This window comes from Manis pentadactyla, chromosome 13, assembly GCF_030020395.1.
Source record: "Manis pentadactyla isolate mManPen7 chromosome 13, mManPen7.hap1, whole genome shotgun sequence".
Taxonomy (NCBI): Eukaryota; Metazoa; Chordata; class Mammalia; order Pholidota; family Manidae; genus Manis; species Manis pentadactyla.
Window position 1 is genome coordinate 91,195,958 of NC_080031.1, and position 21,119 is coordinate 91,217,076.

Sequence of the window (21,119 nt, forward strand, 5' to 3'; positions counted from 1 at the left end):
TTATTTTCTATTTGGGATAGTGTTACTTTCTTCTGGATATCAGTGCTTGATTAAAATGTATCAATATTAATTTGAAATCACTGGGAGCAGGGTCACTGGGAAATTAAGAGCCAAAAGTCAGCACTGAGGACTGAACGTGGTCAGGTTTGGGTAGAAAAACCACAATATCATGTTAGGCACATTCTTCGTAAGTGGAGAGTGGCCATTAGCACCAGCCCAGGGCTTCGCCTCTGCCCAGTTTGGGCTTTGAGGTCTTCAGTTTAATCCTTTGGTCCACTTTGTCCATTTCTCCCTTTTGCTCTATAGGAATAACTCTTAATCTTGTAAAAATACCTTTCTTATTAGGAAATAATCTATCTGCACTTTTGGGAACGTGGTCCGTTTTGGTCCCCACTGTCATAGGGAGTCGCCTTGGGTAATGTTTCTGTCTTTCTGTGCTCCCTCAGGACATGGAGGAGAGGATATTTGCTCTGAGAGTAGTGGTGTGCCATTTAGAGATATGTAGTTTTCTTTAAATGGTAATCACTCCTTAAAAGTTATTTTGGACACATAAAAATTGTACATATATACAAAAAAGGAGCATTAGGTAACTGGGAGTGCAGGGGGCATGAGGTGGGAGGGGGTCATGCTCATTGTGAAGTCATCCCTTCAAGATTCCCTCCTTGCTAGGAAACTGGCTCAGTGAGCAGGAAGGAAAGACAGTGATAGCTAAAGTCATCCTGCTGGATAAAACTGGAGATTTTGTTGGTAGACCCTCATTGGCTAAGTAGGAACCCCTGCTTTATTGACCCAGGAAAATATGCTTTTTGTGTATTAATGTTTAGCACAGACCATTGAAAGGAGTTTTGTTATGTTCTAGGATTTCTACTTAAATTGAGCTTTTATAAAGTCCTGTGTTTTATGTAGGATTCTAATCTTAATATTTGGTTAGTTTTTATATGTGGTTTATGTGCAGTATGAATGAAACATAGATGAAATATATTTAACTAGATACAGTTAACTGTTGCTGTTTGTACTTGGTACAAACAGTACTTGGTAGATGTTTAATAAATATTTGCTGAGTGGATAGTGAATGGCAGACCTCTGCTGCAAGATTTGTACAAAGCAGGCCACAATGGCTTATATTCAATAACAATGGCATTTTCCCCCCAGAACAAGAGTTCCATTCCCCACCCTACTTGATGCTGTGCCAGTCAGAAAATAGAATTACTGAGATGTTCCTCCCTCTTTAGCGAGGAACCCCATTAAAGTTAGATTTTGTCTGAGGAGCAAAGTTAGAAAACCTTTCTGTGAAAAGGAAATAAGAATATTTAAGCTGGAGAAGGGACGGTTGCAGAACGTGCTGGCTGTCTTGTGGGAGAAAGAACATACTGGGTGTCTTCTTGACAGAGGTTCCAGATCAATGAGTAGATGAAACAGGAAGGCAGATTCCAATTTAGCATGAGAGAAGATCACCCGTTGCTGTCCAAAAATGAAATGTGCAACCAAATTTGTCAGATTCTTGTCATTAGAAGTAGTTAAATTTGGGGTCAAATTTAGATGCTATAGGGGCCAAATAGGTACATTAATGCAACAGGTCCTGGGCATCACAAATAAAGGACCCTCTTTTCATTTTACTTCTTTGATATAAAGACAGTAAATATTTCATTTTCCCTTTAATGCAACTGCTATAAAAAGACCAGCAGCCCAAGTGTCAGCAGCCAGCTGACTCCGGGCCTCTGCTGTTGGAGACAGCGGGGCATGATTTGGGACTGGACACTAGAATGAACGCCTTGTGTCAGGGGGCTACTGCCACTTGGCACTAGTGCATTATTATGTGGCTTTGGGTGTACCACATTGTCAGACTTACCGTTTTGCACCCCCTCCGCCCAAAACTTGATAATTTTGAGTTTTTTAAATGTTAGCAGTTAATTCCATTTGAATTTAAAAAGACCACGCTAGCTCAACATAGGGCAGGGCAGCCCAAATACATCTTTGACTCTGACCTATCCAGAGTTCGGACCGTCAGTGTTTGGAGCCTTTGTTTTAAACAATGAATAAGTGACCATGGTTTACAGATATTGTGGAGGGGATTTCTGCCTTGGGTGGTATATTGGGCTGGTTGATATGTGAGTTGCTGTTATCTTCTCCAGCCCTGAAGTTCTGTGCCTTTTTGAGTACTATTTGCATTTGTTCTTTCAATAAAATACTGAAGTTACCAAACATGACTGAAGAGTAGTGAACAAGATAGACCCACCCCTCCTCTTTTTAAGAGGCGTTTAGCCTCCCATTGTGCAGAGCTTCATAAAAGATGCAACAATTAGAACACAGTCCTTCATCTAGAAGAACACACAGAGCAAGATAACAAATAAGGTAAAACACTGAGAGGGTGAGAATGCTGCTTGGAGGGCAATCACTCCTGCAGGTTTTTACCAAATGCATGCAACTTTTAGTGGGGGTCTCCTTCTCCTGACAATTTTCAAGTAGTAGAATTCATTGTATTACAAATACAATGCTACTTACCCTCCATTTATGGGTCACTTGCCTATAATTTTCCTTTGGGTAGATTCAGAAATAAATTTATAGAGAAGTAATGTTTGCTTTTCTTTCTGGCAGACTTTTTTATTTTTATTTTTCTTCATTTAGACATACTTGAGCAGGAAGCCAGAAACTATTCTGAGCCTTTGATGTGGGAGGAATAGGATTCTAAAAATTAGTTTTCCCAGTGGTTTAATAAAGGGACTAATTAGACCTGGACTGTCCAGTACAGTAGCCACTAGCCACGTGGCTATTGAGGGCTTGGAATGTGCCAGTCTTGAGATGTGCTGTACATGTAAAATACACATTGGATTTTGAACACTTAGAATGAAGAAGAAAGCTCTTTAATAATTCTTATACTGATTACATTTTGAAGTGATAGTATTTTGAATATATTGTTTTAAATAACATGTATTACTAAAATTTCACTTGTTTTTTTGTTTTAATCTGGCTGCTGTAAAATTTAAAACCGCATATGTGGCTTACACTTTCTGGCTCACATGTTCCTTTTGGATGGCATTACGTTGACCATTTGACAGATTTTTAAAAATGAGAGGGTGCCTTGAAAGAATAGGGTTTGTCTGTATAACACAGTAGCATTTAAATTATGTAAAAATAAAGAGCTCTATTGTGCATTTTTGTTCACTATATGCAAGCTTTGCTCCTATTTTGTATTTCCTTTTGTCAGGAAGACAGTTTTAGTAATGTTTGTATACAGTGTTGGTTTACATCAGTAAAAAAAATGAAAAGATGCTTTCCTGTGTTTTTTCAAGTCACCAATAATTTGATGTTTAAAGATACAAACCTATAAGGTATAGTGTAGGTCTCATAAGTGCTACGCCAACAGTGATTAATTCTCAGTGCCAAGCTTGATGAGTGTTTCACAGTGATGGCTTCATAAATACCGTGTGTACCAGGACAACCCCTTTTTTTACTGTTAATTCAATAATTGTGTTATGTGCAAGACACAGTTACAGCCTTATCTTTTGTTAACAAGTTGTGAATCTTCTCTTTGAAATGAAATTCTAAATCCAACTTTCTGTTCATTGTTCACAGCATCCCAGCGGAGGTCTTTGGGGTGGAGAGGTAGAAAATGCTTTATTGCTTGTGTGGCTGCAGGCAGTGTAGTGTTAGATGTAAACAACCTTGTCTAAATGAGGTTTTTAAAACATCAGTGGTCAAGTCTTCACAATTTTGTACAAAGTGAACAAATTGGGCTGAAATGACTTAAAGGTCAACAGGATTAAATTACTGAGGAAGTTCTGAGACTTTTAAAAGGAACACTGATTATTAGTGCTTGCATTTTGTCAATTATGATACACAATGTATAATACAATATACAGTGTGATACACAGTATGCAATATGACACACTATTTTTGAAGAAAATGACATATCCCTATTGTAGCTCTTGTATGTAAGTATCCTTAAAAGTCCTTTACATTTACTTAATGGAACAAAGCTCACGTTACAGCCATATCGCTACTTTGAGAGGGTTAAATAAGCCAGTACTTTCTTCTGGATTTAAAATTTTGCTTAAAGGTATTGATAATTTTTGTAGTTAATAATTTTTTTTATGCTCTACGGTGTCTTGTCTTTGTTACTGGTTTTAAAGTATTTGAGTTTTAACATCGAGGTCCTTCCCATATGTGGGTAAATAATGTGTACTGCTCTTTTAGGCTTTCTGAAATATTTGATTCTGTATGAAAGATGGGCCAGCCTATCATACTAATTTATTTATTTTTTTACTCCAGTTGACCTTTAAAGTAAAATTGGCTGCTTTTTTTTGTGGAATGCTGGTGGTACCTTATACTTTATTGGAGGAAATGAATGCCAGAAATGTTATCCCTTTTCTGTCCCCCTCACCTTTCTCTGCATGCTCCCTTATACAAAACTTAAGAGTCACTTCTAGAAGCCACCTGTATACCTTTGTCTTACAGGTTTTAGTGAGTCTGAGAATTTTAAGTGTTGAAACTTAGGAGGCAAGGTAGGAGTAGTATGCTTAAAAAAGTGAATTGCGTATCACCTGGTTTTGATTCAGATAGTAGTTGAGGAAAAGATTTTTCAGGTTTTATAATAATACTCAAAGGGTAAATTTAACTCAGGGGCATTAGGAGGTCAGAATGTGCTGAAGGAAACGCGAAGGTGGCCATATGCATCAGCCCATTGCTGAACACCTAGAAGCCCCAGCATGAATGCCCAGCATGGGGAGAGGTGGTGCACTAACTGGCCAGGTGGGGACAGGAGAGAAGTTGTTTGCAGAATATAAGAAAGGATGCAGCTAGCAGAGGTTTTGAACCTGTTATGAATTGACTGACTTCTACTTATTTTTAAAATTTTCTCTTTGATGTTTATTTTACAATACTTGATCTTTTTGATATTTAAATGGTAAAACATATGACTGAAAACTGACTTTTTTGGGAGGATTTGCTCTAAACTAATATGAAGATTATTTGGAGTCTTCATTTTAAAATTGTGTCATGATTTATACTTGTTTAACTTGTCTTTGGTTTATAGAGAGTAAAGTAAATAAAGATATATGGGGAAAAGAATGGATTCAGCAAGGCAACTGTATTCAAATAATTTGCATATATTATTAGCTCCACAAATGCAGCTCCACATATAGTATCGCATTGCTTGGCTTACATTGCTTCCTTCCTTACCTTTCTGAGCCATCATTACTTTCTGTTTCTTTGTGCCATGTTGAGCACTGTTTTCCAAAGGAACTTCCTCTGGTCATGGACATGTTTGACCCTGTGCCGTACGGTATGTTAGCCACTAGCCACATGTGGCTCTTGAGAATTTGAAATGGAGCTGGTACAACCAAGGAACTGACTTTTAAATTTAATTTTAATTAAATTTCAGTAGTCATATTTGGCTGGTGGTTATTGTGTCAGACAGCACGGCTATAGAGAATACGAAGTTGACTGTTAGATTTTATTCTTAGTTCTAGTATCTTGACTTTTTTCCATTATATTTACCTCCCGAGAATATCCTTAGGTCTGGCCTGCTTTATTGTCCTGAACGTGTATTCTTGTTTGCTTTTATGAAAACAGTTGTAGAGTACAAGACACATGAAATAAGATGTAAATTCTTTAGCACTCTGTTTAGAAAAACAGCTAAGTTGTACTGACACCTTTTTTAGTGTGATGTTTTACCCCTTATTTTTGTTGTAAAAATAAGTTAAGCGAGGTTTACAGAAAAGGGATTAAACAGCTTAAGGTTTCTAAACATGATGACCAAAATTTGGGTTTCACCAGCATACATGTTGAAGTGGGATTTTGTTGTCATGGTTTAATTTTGCTTTATCCTGTTACTTAATTGGCCACACCTTTCAATTCATAAATACATTTTTGAAAACATTGACTGTTGACATCAGTTATCCATTTTAATTTCTATCACGTAGGTCATGTATGGAAGCATGCAATTAAATGTGAATTTCCATTTGTTTAAACTTGACCACTGCACTTTAGCACTTCCAGAATTACCTAACTTGGTATTTCCCTAAACAACGTTTTCATTTGCATGTGTTCTGGAAGCAGCTTTGCTGCTGACTCATTATGTGCCTGCTGTGTTGTGGAATTGTGGAACATCTTGGACTGTGTTGCATGTTTTTTGAATTATAAGAATCTGTCTTATGCAAGATTTTCAAATTTTTATGGGGCTTTCTTTGGTATGCATTTTCTGTATGTTGAAAAATATAAGAGTTAAAAAATACCATTAAATGAAGATACTGAAAATATTCTGCATGTATGTTGATAAGGAGCTTTCAGGACCTAATGCTGTTTAGCACGCTGTGAAGTCACTTCAAGTAAATAATGTTGGGGGCTGATTGCTACATTTTACCTGTAGTGATATCATGCCAGGTATCTTTTAAAATAGTCTTTTCAGTGATGATAGTAATGTGCCAGGGCAATATTAGTACAGCTGCTTGAAGACCTTTTCTAAATACACTATCCTGAGTTTAACCATTTGTTTTTGGTACTGGATACATGGCAGTCTGAAAGAAGGCCATAGGTTAAGAAGTTTATGATGATATATAGCTGATTCTTTTGTGTGCAGCCAAGACTAAATAGGTTTATAAATGAGGGGAGGGAAGATGGTATGCATGCCCCTGTGTTAAAACGGACACCCGGGATTCTTGTAAGCCTGTGGGTAAGGACTGCCATGGTTTGATTTTTTGATTGGTTGATGTATTAAACTCAGGATGATGCTCGACAAAACTGTAGTGTTTAAGGTCATTCATTGTATTATGTATATATTGTAAAATTATTTGTAATGCTTTGTAGCTTTTGGCTTATTGAATTAAATAACCTTAATGATTCTTTTTTCCAGGTCATAAGAAGATGCTAAATGGTTGATTCCTCTTTAAAGTTACTAGGTTCTAGGTCTTTGAATGAGCTTTTCACTCTTATAGATTTTACTCCACTAACTAATGATTTTGCCTACTGTATTTTCCAGATAAAACAATACTGCATTGGGAAGCCCTCTATACAGTAGTTCTTAACAAGTTTGTGGTCACATATTCCTTTGAGAATCTCATAAAACCTGTGGATTGTTTAACCAGAATGTATGCATTAAGTATACAGATTTAAAATTTTGCAATATATACATAATACAATTTAAAATGATTTCAAATATTTAGCAAAACTGTTTGGATCTTTCTGGAGCCTATCCATGGAGCCTGGATTAAGGGCTCTTGTGCTTTTTATGTATGAACTCATTTCCTATCAGTCAGCCAAAGCTGTGTTCATTTAAATGGAAGCTACATTCCTTTGGATATTATATATATAAGTAACTATAAGTGTTAATTATATAATTTCAAAAGATCCTGACCCTGTGTAGTCTTGTGTTGTATGTTTTGTCCACATATCTGTTTGATTTAATATGGTTTAAATGAGATTCCCTTTAGAATATTTTCCTTTCCTCTTTGATTTGTTTAATAACTTGGGTTTGTCTTTTTTATACCATGGAAAAACAGTTTTTAAAAAAGCATTTTCAGAATACAAATTGATTCAAATGGAATCACTTTGAGTATTACATTTTTGGAATATACTTTTAGATACATATCTTTCCAAAGCATCATTCCTTTTTCTTCATTCTATTCATTTTCCTACTGATGTAACTAAACAAGGGCTTATTGATTACACAGGCTGGAAACGCAATTCCTTGACCCCTAGAACAACTATTTTTCCTTGCCCTGGCTGTGAGCACGGTGTGGATCTTGGAGAGCGAGGAATCAATGGCCTATTCCGAAATTTCACTTTGGAAACTATCGTTGAAAGATACCGGCAGGCAGCCAGGGCAGCCACCGCCATTATGTGTGATCTTTGTAAGCCGCCACCTCAGGAATCCACAAAAAGTTGCATGGACTGTAGTGCAAGCTATTGCAATGAGTGCTTCAAAATTTATCATCCCTGGGGAACTATAAAAGCTCAGCATGAGTATGTGGGCCCAACCACTAATTTTAGACCCAAGGTAAGTGAAGTTTTAAGTTAATATTGTAAAAGGAATCATTACAAGTCTTGAACTTGATGGTAGTATGGCAAGAAATAGCTTCAGAAGCCTGTATAAGAAATTAAGAACCAGTAGTTGGAGCTTTTAGTATGTTGCTAAAGCTCCCCACAGCTTAGGAGGCAACATTATGGTTCACTCTGTTACGGCACAAGCACATAGTACATGAATGTTTGTAATGATAACTGAGTAACAAGAAAGGTTGGGTTATGGCAGACAGAACTCTCCGAGTTTGAAATGGTTACAGTTAAAAAGTTTTTATGCTTTAGTGTGATAAACCCGTAATTGTCTAAAAGATTTGATTGGGAAACATTTCTCTGACATGTGTGATTCTAGAATTCTATTCTGGATAACTAAGAGTAATGGCAGCCTAATACTTTGAAGCTTGTGATATACTGTTACATAATATCTGAAGTAAAACTTGCATTTCTTAAATTTTCTGGGTAATATTTATAATTGTGCTCAAAAGAACCTTATATATTGTTTTCAATGTGACCAAAAAGCTGAGTGGTTTTTGGATGTCTTCACTTAGACTACTTTCTGATTGATATAGGTTTTTAAAAACTAATTCTTTTAATTAAATAAGATTGCAACTTAGTAACTTGTGTATAAAAATCTATTTTTAGCATAAAACCTCCAATTTGTAATAGAAAAATGGAAAAAAATGTCCCAAAGTTACCTTAAAACTATGAACTATTTCTTGTATCATATTAAATAGTGTAGGACCAGTAGATTAAAACAAAACAATCTACACTTCCACATTTTGAATGACTCTTTCTTTAAATTATGCAGTATGGCAGTAAATAGTCTAGAATCCATTTTTATGCTTCCTGTCTCCTTTTAAATGTTCAAGGTCACGGATTTTAAAAAATTTATGACTTCAACCTGGTTGCTTTAATGTTTCTTTAAAAGATTAATCAAATTGACTAATACTGTTCCATCATGAAAGAATCTATTACTAAATGAACATGTTAGGCTTGGGTTTTTGTGAGTTAAGAATTCATGAAATTGTGAGTAAAACTTCTGAGTGTTTAGCAGTCCCATTATTTTTATTTACAATACAATTAAAAAGATGGATAAAGGAGAACCAAAAAAATGGGACTAAGTTACGTTGAGAAAAAAAACGTGTTTTTCCTTCAGTTCATTAGTGTTATTCAATATAGTAAAATCCTAAAAGGGTGTCCCTTATTCTTTAGAACATTTGCCTATAATTTTGAGTTCTTGTGATCATTACATGCAGAAAACTAAACTTAGTATTTTATTTTATGTCATGGCTTTGAGAATCTAGGAACTTGGGCATGCTGAAAAAATTGAAATCTTTTCCATTTGTTTTACTCTGGACCTGCACACTGGTATTAGAACTTTTCATACCAGACTTCTTTACTTATTTATTTACTTATTTATTGATGGACTGTCTCTAAATTATCAGACCAGTTATACTTGCTTAAAATCTAAACTGTTGGAATCATGGACAACTTCTTGATTTCATTAACACCGAGTCTAAAAGAATCTCCCCTTCCAAATGAAAAGGGTTATTTTACACAAAATATCGAATGTACTTATGATAGTCTAGAGAGTTAAATAAAAAGGTACAAACTTAAATCAGCAAAACCATTCTAAATGTGGTCAGTATGTGTGCAGTTAATATGTAAAGGCAAACATCTGGAAGCTTCTGTCATAAAGTGTACCAAGATTCTCTTAACAGCAAATTTTTTGCGAGGATAGTGAGGCCATGGGTTCTTATAAGTTATTTGTTATCTGGTGTCCTATAGAAATATTGATCAGGATCATTAAGAACTGCCTAGTCAATGTGAGCAGGAGGCCTTTCTAGGCTTAGGTAAGCATTCCCTTTAAGTCTGATAGGAATGAGGCTTTCACCTTCTTATCACCAAGTTTAGGAAGATTAATATCGACATATTTTAATTAACCATTTGAACCCTCAAATTGAAAAATAGTAATTTTACTATAGGGAATTTTCATATGATAGGCCAAATGCTTTTATTTCTTTTTATACTCATATTCATTTAAATGGATTTAATGCTTTTATAAAGGGAATTTTTGTATTTGGGGACCTTGAATACTCAGCAGCTGTGGCGATTCTTAATCACACTTTTATTTTTCACTCAATAGGTTTTAATGTGCCCAGAACATGAAACCGAGAGAATAAACATGTACTGTGAATTATGTAGGAGACCGGTTTGTCATCTCTGTAAGTTGGGTGGTAATCATGCCAATCACCACATGACCACTATGAGCAGTGCCTACAAAACCTTAAAGGTAGGACTTGTTCATTTTTGGAGGTAAATTTTGATTCTTTATACCTTTATTTTACTTTATGCCTTTAACTTTATAAAATTGTACCTTGTTGTTGTATTGAGATGAGTTAACAATGTAAAGTGTCAGTTTGATCTACAAATATTGGGTTGCCAGTATTTCTGACCAGGCACTACTTTGTCATACTGATGTGCTAGTCAGAGCTGTGAGGAAAGAGGGATGAAGGATACTTCCTTACGGTCCCCGAGTGACCCCAATGCCTGTGATGTTGCTTGTGTGTTTGGGAGTGACCCACTTTGAAGGACAGTGGCTATTTTAAAACACTGGATTCTTGTTGCTCGCCTGTAGAATTAGATCAACTTTTTAGTGTATTCTGGTGGGACTCTTACCAAATACAATGAGTTGTTTCCTTTTAAAACTTTCAAACTTGATTGATAATCTGCAAAGTAGGTAGTGGTATAATGGCATTTTTTTGCTTTTTAAAGTTATTTTAAAAATGAATTAATTCATCCATATATCTACCACCCATTTTATATTTGTTTCTGTCTAACAATTTACTTCAGTTTTTTGTTCTGTATCTAATTTTCATTTATATATGCAGTTTTACATTTTACATTTTGCATGTCTGTCATGCTTAGTTTTCCATCTATGTTGAATGTGTGGATTACAGGGTTAATCGTTCTGTTCCTGTTTACTAATTCTGTCATCTGTCATTCCTAGGTCAGTTCTGACTGATGTTTCTTTTCATCATGATTTGTATTCCCCTGCTCCTTTGCATACCTGGCAAGCTTTGATCGGTTGCCAGGTATTACAAATTTTACCTTTGTGGGCACTGGATTTTTTATATGCTGCAGATAGACATTCTTGAGTTTCTTCTGGTATGTGATTGTTACTTGCAAACAGTTCCTTTTTGGTCCTACTTTTAAGCTTTGTTAGGCAGGACAGAGCAGCATTTAGTTCTAGGGCTAATTTTTCTGGACTATTGAAGTGAAACCTTTTGTTTACTCTTCCTGGAGCCCTGTGAATTTTGAGGGTTTTTTTTCCCCCCCTCTCTCTGTCTGAGTGGTGGGGAACAGGGATTATTACCAGCCTCACGTGAGCTCCTAGAATGATTCCCCTCTGATCCTTTCTGGTGGTTCTTTCCTTGGCCTCTGGCAGTTTGCTTACACATGTGAATTGATCAGTACTCTGCTGAGTAATCTCTGGAGTTCTTTCCATAGCTGTCTGTTAGTTATTATGCTTTACAGACTCTGGCCTCCCTGGGCTCAGCTTCATCACCCCTACTCATGGGGCACCCCGGCTCCGTCTGAGCTGCCCACTATCCCAGCTGTGGAAAACTTCTCCAGACAGGAAGCTGGAGGTAGTCAGATGCTCATCTCGTTTCTCATCTCTTGGGGTTTTCTGTTTCTTGATGTCCAGTACCCTGAAAACTATTTCTTATATTTTGTTAGGTTTTTCAATTTTTTTCAAATAGGAGAGTTAATACTGTCTTTTTTACTCATTTATGCTCTCCAGTGGCAGTACCACTGTTTGTTAATTAAATTGAACTCTGATAGCCTTTCTCTTGCTTACTGGTTTGGTACGACACAAGCTGCTCAACATTTTTTTCTGTTACCTGGAGTAAATCTTTGACAATAGTAAACACTTAAATTTACTTACGTTATCTTTTACATCTGTTGTTAATTTCTCTCATTTATGTGCTAAACTTTTCTTTTTAATAGACTCCATAATGGATTTTTCTATTTTTTTCATTTTCTAGTAATGACAATTATTTAGATGTGCCTGTTTGCCAAAAGTAGCAAACAGATCTCCTTAGATCTCCTTTTTAAGATCTTCACATTTTAAGCTGGAGGACTACGTGGTGCAGGTTTATATTACCAGTTTGTCTCCACTCCTGAGTGTTGCAGGGAGCAGGGAAGTGGGCCTCACAGAGGTTCTGCCTGCTGCTTGCGGGACTGCTGGGGCAGGGGCTGGGTTCCGGTCTGCCTCGTTAGCATCTGGCTGCTAACAGGAAAGCCGTGCTGTTCTCATTGGCACTCCTACCAGGTTGTTGAGTGGAGGGCTCCCTTTCAATTCTGGAAGGTGCGAGCACTTTGGGGTGAACTGGCCTAAACAGTGAAGAGCTAAGAGAATGGTCCTGCTGCTGGCAGTCTCTGTTAGGGACTCAGTGGAGTCCTGCCCACCTGCCTCCATAGGAAACCCCAGTGTACTCTTTCCCCCTTGACCAGCTGGTACTGGTAAGGCTTTGGAATTCTGTTTTACCCTGAAAGGGGGCTGCAGTTGGGTATTTGCTAGCTCCCCTCAGACCAGCTATACCTCAAGACACTCTGCCTCTCCACTTTTGGGTGTTGGTGGGTTTTCTAGAGGAATGCTTTCGAGCTACTTTGGGGTCCTTGAGCAGTTAGCCTCTGAGCCATTCCCAGAGAACTGGGGCTGTAACAGATCTAAAGGATTAAAACTGCGTGCCCTGTTAGGTGAGCCTTGTGAAGGTGGGAGCCTTGGCGTTTTACATTTTACTTTTATCCTCAGTGCCTGGTGTCTGGTGCTCATGCATTTTGGAGGGGTGTGCGTAAATGGACACACCGATTCTTGGTTAAAGCGCATCTAGTCTTGACACAGGTTGCTAGGTCTGAGGGGGGCGGGAAGCCTGGAGCCGGCTCAGCTTGAGGTGGTGGCTGGTCAGAGACTTTGGCTGAGCATTACAGCTCACTGGGGGTGGACCTGCTCTTAGACTCTGGACCTTGTTTCTGAATTCCTTCTCCTGTTGTTCTCTAGCCTGTTTCACACTTAACAACTTCAGATGTTTTAGAACCTGCCGGGAGCCATGCTACTCAAGCTGTGTAGCGAAGCTCAGGCTGGAGGAAGACCCCCCCAAAGCAGGGGCCTTCGCAGCTGGCTCCCCCTATTACCCGCCTGGATTTGGTTTTTCTCCATTATACTATTGGCTTTGCTTTTGCTTGCGTTTTTGCCAAAGACTAAGCTAAACTTTGATAAGCAGCACGGAAAGGAGGAGAACATAAACTTCCCAGAAGCTTTTCAGGCCAGTGCTCCTGAAGGATGGAACATGCAGGGGCCAGATCGCGATCTTGGCGTGGAATACCAGACCTGCAGGGAGCTAGTCAGACACTGACCGCCCCATCTCCACTAAGTGGGAATGCCCCCCTTGTTTGCAATGCTAGTGGAATTAGTGATGAAGAGTTTTATAGGAAAATTAGAGAAATAGAGTTATGAGGGAATATTGAATAGAATAACCCTGTCTGACACTTAATCCATCTTCTCATGTTTTCCTCTATTTGCTACTTCTATAGCTTCTCTTCTTCCTTCCTAATTACAGCCCTTAACTAGAATTTGTGCCTCATACGTGAAATTACCAAGTATCATAATTCTTCCAAGTGGTAAAGATACCTCAAGACAAGTGCTGGGCATAGAAGCCACAGGGCATAAATCTGCAAAAAAGTAAAACAACAAAAAAGAAGCTTTTCAAAGAACATTGCTTCTCTCTCACCAGCTTTACATCTCCCTGTATGGCCCTGGAAGATGGCTGGTTAGCCAGAGACGGGTAAGATTCCTCAAGGGAGGAACAACCTAAGACAGGCACAGTCACAGGGGGGCCATCAGGTGAGAAAATGGGGGCCAACAGAGGTGAGGCTTAGAACCTCACCCCCCCTAGTTTTGAGAGAAATCTTCTACACCTGTAGATGTTTTGTTGCCCTTGTCTAACTTGGATTAATACCTAGTCTATAGGCACAGACCTGATCATCTACACTTGCCTTCTTACAGCACTAAATCATGCTTTCTGTCTTTATCTTGCATCTACCTACAATAGAATAAATATTATGAGGAGATAAAATGTACCCATTGCATTAAAAATATAGATGATGATACCTGCCTAGCTAACTGTAGTAGTGAGTGACCTGTATTTCACCCTGAGCTGATAGACTCCATAGTCACTGCTACATGCTGCACGTTTCTGTGGTCACATGCATTACTTAGAAACTGCTTTGCATAGAAACAAGAAACACAATAGAGTACATGTTGCTCAGAAAAGTTTAGGTCAAGGAACAGACAAAAAATCACCTAACACTTGGCTAACCATGTATAGATTAGAAAGAAACAGAAAGAAAAAAGCTTGCCTATGCTTGTTAATCAAAAGAACAAATAAAAAATAATCATATCCTTGTGCAAAATGGTGTAAATAAAGCTGTCATCAGCCCTTTGTTGAGAGACCACCTCCATCTGACTCTGTGTCCTGTCTCTCCGTGCACCGACTCCGTCTCATCCTTTGGGGCGTCACACTCCCCCGCTGGAGCTGGACTCCGGCAAGAACCGAAGCCCACTTCAGTTTAAATGGTCAAATTCTTTTTTCTACTGTAGCTAAAAAGAGTACCACCACCTGCACCCCATATTTCTGGTCCCAGCAGGGGCCTACCAGGGACAGTACTGGGGAACGTCCCCCTCTTGCAGCTTGGTACTGAGGAAGGACCTCCCAGCCTGTGGAGTATTGTGAGTGTGCTCTGCATTGAGGAGGGCTCTAGTTCAGCTACTGACTCTGTGATATTTGTACTCGTCAGTGAATGTTGGTTTCCTCATCTGTAAAGTGCTAGGTTAAGAGATGAGATTTTGTCTCTTCCTATCCTTAACATCTGACAGTTTCTTTCTTGGTCCTGTTGTGCATTTAGTACTCAGAAATCTTGTTTCCTCTGTGTAATGGGTCCTTCCTCTGTCCCTTCAGTGAGCCATCAAGAAAATGTGCTGTGTTTCTATGCTGATGGCTGTGTGTCCAAAGACTTAGAGATGCGTCCTGCCAGAGACTGTCACTTTGGTTTCTGCATAGGTTTTCTTACCCTGTTACATGGTCTAAGTTAACGAAGAGAAAGATGCTAGAGTTGGGAAACTTACTTCTTCAATTCCTGCTGCTCATTTCTTACCCACCCTTTTCATTCAGATCATCAGCAGGTGACCAAGAAATGCTCAGATCCTCCTATTAGGGCTGTGGCATAGGAGATGTTTTCTAGAGGTTCTTATTTTATTTTAGACTTGTAATCAATTTGTCTGTTATAACTTTGTATCCCACAGTCCATCAGGGGTTTTTGTTTTTTAAAACACTTCAGGCATATTACATACTATTTATTCTGAGCTAGACTAGGGGTTGCATCAAAATTATGACATCTCTATGGTAAACTACACTAATTTCAAAATGCCTACTTGAGAAACAAGTTATTCAGTAAGTTCTGGAAGCTTAATGAGCTCCACTTTTATAAATGTATATTTTCATTATCGTGTGTTGTATAATTGTTTAATGCATATCTAGGCTGCGTTGGGCTCTGAAGATTATTTGGTAAGAGCCTGTCTTTGATGCTATTCGTTTTGTGTGTGTGTGTGTGTGTGTGTGTATGTGTGTGTGTGTATGTGTGTGAGAGTGAATTAAAAAATCTAATGGAAGACAAGAGACTGAATGCTGCCCTTCCCAATTCCTTTTTGGAGTGATGATGAGACAACAGAAACGTGCCATTTGTGTGTTTAGTTGTCATCGGCCCTTTGTTGACAGACCACCTCCATCTGACTCTGTGTGACTCATCTGAGCATCACTGCCTTGTTCTTCTTCCCATCCTGCTTCTAATTGCTCCTCTGCCCTTGGGCCTCTGTGCTCAAGGCCATTCAACCCAGGGTAATGACAACCAATGAGGTTGATTTTACAGTCTGTTCATCTTAGGCTGCAGAAGAGGATGAGTACTGTGTACAGAAAACCCTAACCCTGAAAGGCCTTTGTTTAACTTCTGTTTCTGCTTACTTGTGTTACTAACATGTTCCAACAGGAAAAGCTTTCAAAGGATATTGATTACCTTATTGGCAAGGAGAGCCAGGTGAAGAGTCAAATTTCTGAACTAAATTTGTTAATGAAAGAAACGGAGGTAAGTGTTAATAAACTGGTTTGTGTGTTTTTCATTTGTTGCCTAGATATTTGTTCATTCATCAAATCCTGTGTATTATATGAGCTGGAATCCACAGTTGTGTTACATTTCACCTGTTTTTGTGGGAGGAAAACCAGGGTAAAAATACAAAGCTGTGTGAAGAGTGCTGTGGTACAGGTAGAACTGAGATGGGCCTGGAGCACAGAATGGAGAATGACTCTACATGGCAGTTAAGGTCTCAAAATTAGAAATGTAGAGGAAATGATAGCTTTTGCAATTACCTATATTTTACAGAAATTGACATCACATCTGAAAAATGTACTATCTGTAGATGAGACCCTGTTTATTTAAAATTCCAGATATTCCTAAGTACATACCTGACATACACTTGCCAAAAGACATGATGAGAATGTTCATCTCTCTGTTATCCTAATAGCTGCAAAGTGGAAATGACAAATATGTCCATCAACAGAGGAATGTAAATAGCAGTAAGAATGATGATCTCCAACTCTGTGCAACAGTGTAGAAAAAATTTTTCAGTAACATTGAAAGAAAGATGCCAGATACAAAGGAGTACATCCCATGTGATCCCATTTATTTAAGTATCAGAAAAGGTGACAGTGGATTGTGTTAGAATTCAGGACAAGAATGTGCTTAAGAGGGGACAGATTAGTGCATGGAAAGGTTGTAAGGGTGGCTTCTGGGACTGGTAAAGCTTTTAATTAATCTGCATGCTGGTTACATGGGTATGTTCACAAAGATTCATCAATTTCTACATTTACATGTATGTTTCTGTTAATATATTATACTTCAGTAAAAAAAAGAAAAATTGGTAACATTAAAAAAATATAATAAAAGAGGATAGGACTGGGTTATTATAATTCCAAATACGTTTCACTGGCTTTTGATGCCTGTTTCTTTTCTCTATTTGATATAAACCAAAGAACCATTATTCCTGAGAATTTTAAAAGTTTCAGTTAAATGTGAAAGTATCCTGGCTAGTCTGAGATTGTTATTTTGTGTACTTTTTTTTTCCAAAAATGGGTTAAAATTATTGAGAATCTATGCGAATTTGCTGTTGTTTTTACTATTGCTTTTTTGTTTTTACTGTTCTCTTTCTAATATTCACTGATTGCATTCACTTGCCTAATGAAGTTGTGTTTCCCTGTAATTTACAAGTGGGATTTTATTTTTCATACTTTTGTCTGATTTATGGGCTCTGTCTGTTTGGTGTAAACCCCCCCCTCCCCACAGCAAACTACCCCCAAGGGAGCAGCTGCTGCAGGGGTTGATTCTCCGTCATTTTAGGCTTGTTTTACTCTGTTGCTTCTCTCAGTGATGTGGAAATACAGGGAACCCACTACCTATTTCTGAGTTTGTCGCTCAGTAGGCTGAGAATTGAGGAACCGAGGCATCAAGTGTTCATGTGAACACTGATTCCTTGGGATCCTGGAGAAATTGTTTCACTTCTTTGTGTACCTTTGACCTATGCTGCATTTATGGGCTAATGAGTAAGACACTAGAGAATTGTCTCCATTCTTAACTCAGTGATGATTGTGAAACTGTCTTTTTATCTATAATACACTTAGCTGGGGGAAAAGTCTCCTTTTTTACCTATGTATAATGATATTTCTGAATTTAATGATATGATATGTCATTGAAATACTACCAAAATGTCACCAACCTCTGTGATGCTACCACACACCCACCCCAACTCTTAAAAAAAAATTGGCTCTTGGGACTTAGGAAACCAAGAAGGGAATCTGGAAAAAATTTCCTTTCATTATAAATGTCGGCTGGAAGCCATTGGAAAATGCACAGTGCACTTCAGCCATATGTTTATTAGCTTTGAAGAATATTCTTGGAGACTTTTTTTCCGTTGGCTGCTGCTTATGGTCTGTGATGATGAAATGTTTTGCTGGTCTTATTTGCAAATCAAGTTGATCTCTGATATTGTAGATACTCAAAATGGTTAATAAGCACTACAGATAGGATCATTTTAGACTAGAGGAATAGCTGTGTGTGTATGAAAATAGTGTGTTTCAAGAATATATGACATTGTGGTGGGCATTTTATGTAAATAATCTTTTTTGCTCTTTGACAAAAACCTATATGGTTTCTCTTAAACCCAGTTTTCAGAAGAAAAAACTTAGGCATAAAGATATTAAGTAATTTACATAAAGCCACATAGGATTTAATTATAATTAAATTGTATTCAAAGAGAAGAATTACATTTCTAAATATCTTAGTAAAAGGGGGCATCATTTTACTAAGTTTCATGGCTATGGTTTAATTTCTAAAAAAAATTGAAATAGGGTGGAAAAGGTCAAATATTTCCTTACTTAGAAATGAATTAAAAACTCCAAAATTCTATTTTCCTGTCTTTGATTAAATTAATTTGTGCTTCAAGTTTCTTTGCACACAAGGAGGTTGTTTTGTATTTCACCAAATGAGTTGTTTATTGCTAGACTTTGGAGATTGAAAGCTTAAGGAAAATATGATATTATAAAATTACAAAGTATATCTAAATGAAAGTTGACAATCATTCCTTGGTAAGTGCATCTGATGCCAAATTATTGTTCCAAAAATTTCAGAGTGAGACAAAATCTATCTTCTTTACAACAGTTGGGTTTGTTTTGATGAATTGTGGTTATTTTATGGAAAGATTGGGATTTATTAGGCAGGTGAGGTAACGCTTTGCTTGTTTTATAGTGTAATGGAGAGAGGGCTAAAGAAGAGGCAGTTACACATTTTGAAGAGCTCTTTGAAATTCTGGAAGAGAGAAAATCATCTGTTTTGAAAGCAATCGATGCATCTAAGAAACTAAGATTAGACAAATTTCAGATTCAAATGGAAGAATATCAGGGGCTTCTAGAGAACAATGGACTTGTGGGATACGCTCAGGAAGTGCTTAAGGAGACGGATCAGCCCTGCTTTGTACAGACTGCAAAGCAGCTCCACTCCAGGTATTGTGCTATTTACCTGGAGCCTCCGCAGCGATGTCATTAAAACTGCTGACACTTCAGTCTGAGCGGTTCCCAGTGCTGTGTTGTGCGCAGTGCCTCTCGGCGCGCTGTTAACTTGGACGTTGAGTGAGGTTGTCTTTTGTTAATCATATTGCAGATATTTAGTCTGATGTGCCTTTTTAAATAATCACGTTTATATAAAACATGTCTGTCTGCAGAATACAGAAAGCGACAGAATCCTTGAAGAGCTTTAGACCTGCGGCTCAGACTTCTTTTGAAGACTATGTTGTTAATACGGCTAAGCAAACAGAACTTCTGGGAGAATTGTCCTTTTTCTCTAGCGGTAAGTGTTAGTAGTGGCAAAACCTCACTCTCTAGTCTGAATTTGTATTGTGTAGAAAAACCACAGCGCCCTTTAGTTTGACATTATGAAGCAGCATCTTAGTTGTCCAGAACCATGATGTCCTAAAAATCACATCTCATTTATGTTTTTATGTTTCGATGCACACAGACTATAATCTTTCGGTTTGGGTGTATTTAAACATTGTGTAAATGGCATCACATTTATGTATTGGTATTGCTTTTTAACAGAATTTAAGTTTAAATGTTAATACACAAAATTCTGGTTGAAGCTGTATTTTACATGTAAATCATTTCCCTCCTGAGAGATGATTTGTTTCTACTTTTTCTCTATTGTCAGTGGCTCTGGACATCTTCATCAGCGTTTCTCTGTGCACATGTATGTGAGTTTCTCTAGGCAGAAACCTAGATATGGTGTCTGCAGGCTAACGCTGACTCCTAAGATGTTTAAGTGTTTACCTTGCTGTATTATTAGTTAGCTAGGGCTGCCAAAGCAAAATGACGCCAGTCGTATTAGACAGACTGGATGAGGGCCCACCCTAAGGACCTCACTTCAATTTTAAGACCCTGTCTCGGAATACAGTCATTCTGAGGTACCAGGGGGTTGGAACTTAACACAGGAATTTGGCGGACCTAGTCCCCCCACCACAGCACACGTTTCCCTGCTGCTCCAATGGGGAGTCCTTCCTGTCTCTGTCTGTTCTTCTGGTTGCTTCTCAGATTTCTCTTCTAGTGTTGGTGATCAGTTACAGTTCTTAGAAAGGCATACTTACAGTCTCATTACAACGTGGTTTGAACTGTGAGGACCCACTTAGATGTGAGTTTTTATCAATAGTGGACAGTTTTTTGGAGATCTGTGACAATTTGAAAAAAGTTTTCCCTTGCTTGGTTTATTATAAGAATACAATATGTAATACATAAACATACAAAATGTGTTATAATAGACTGCTATGTTATCACAAGGCTTCCAATCAACAGTAGGTATTAGTATAAGTTTCTGGGGAGTCCAAAGTTTTCAGTTACACAGGGTTCTGCACCCCAATCCCCAAATTAGATGTTTGGATTTGTGCATTCAAAGGAAATTTGTTCTGTGAAAAGCTCTGAAGGATTATTACTATGACCTTCTTCATTTTCAAATCATTTATTGTGGTGATCTTATTTTTTCAAGTATATTTTTCTTTCAAATGCTGATTTTACTTCATATACTCACTCCCCTTTTTGTAAAAGATGTACTTGAATTGTTTTTCATATACATCTAGTTTTCTTAGGAGCAAAAGGTCTCTTTGTTTGGGAAGATGAGTTTGAGGGTGGGTAACCTTGGGTTATCCCAGCAAGTAACAAAGCCAGCAAAACAGTTGGGTGAGAATGGAAAGAAGTCACCCAGCTTGCGACTGATGGATGGTCTCATTTTCCCTGCATGCATATTTTTTCAGTAACTTGTGTTTCAAGAAGAGAAAGAAAGGGGTTGGAGATGGGGCATTATACTAGTCATGTTATTTTGTAACTAGCTTTTTAAACTTTTAAGTTTTTTTTTTTCACTTTAAAATGTATTTCGAATGACTTTCCAGATCTCACTGT

General features: G+C 37.8%; 1 protein-coding gene across 4 annotated transcripts in view; it reads left to right on the forward strand.

Moving 5' to 3' along the window:
- TRIM36 (tripartite motif containing 36) overlaps positions 1–21,119 on the forward strand; it is a 40,318-nt gene that overhangs the window by 11,965 nt on the left and 7,234 nt on the right. For 3 of the 4 annotated variants that reach the window (XM_036932520.2, XM_057490762.1, XM_036932522.2), the window contains exons 3-8: positions 3,574–3,603; positions 7,668–7,993; positions 10,160–10,306; positions 16,120–16,215; positions 18,928–19,181; positions 19,400–19,524. In XM_036932520.2, coding sequence (XP_036788415.1) covers positions 3,574–3,603; positions 7,668–7,993; positions 10,160–10,306; positions 16,120–16,215; positions 18,928–19,181; positions 19,400–19,524 — 978 coding nt within the window. The remainder of the gene's footprint in view (positions 1–3,573; positions 3,604–7,667; positions 7,994–10,159; positions 10,307–16,119; positions 16,216–18,927; positions 19,182–19,399; positions 19,525–21,119) is intronic. The other variant, XM_036932521.2, reaches the window with a different exon arrangement.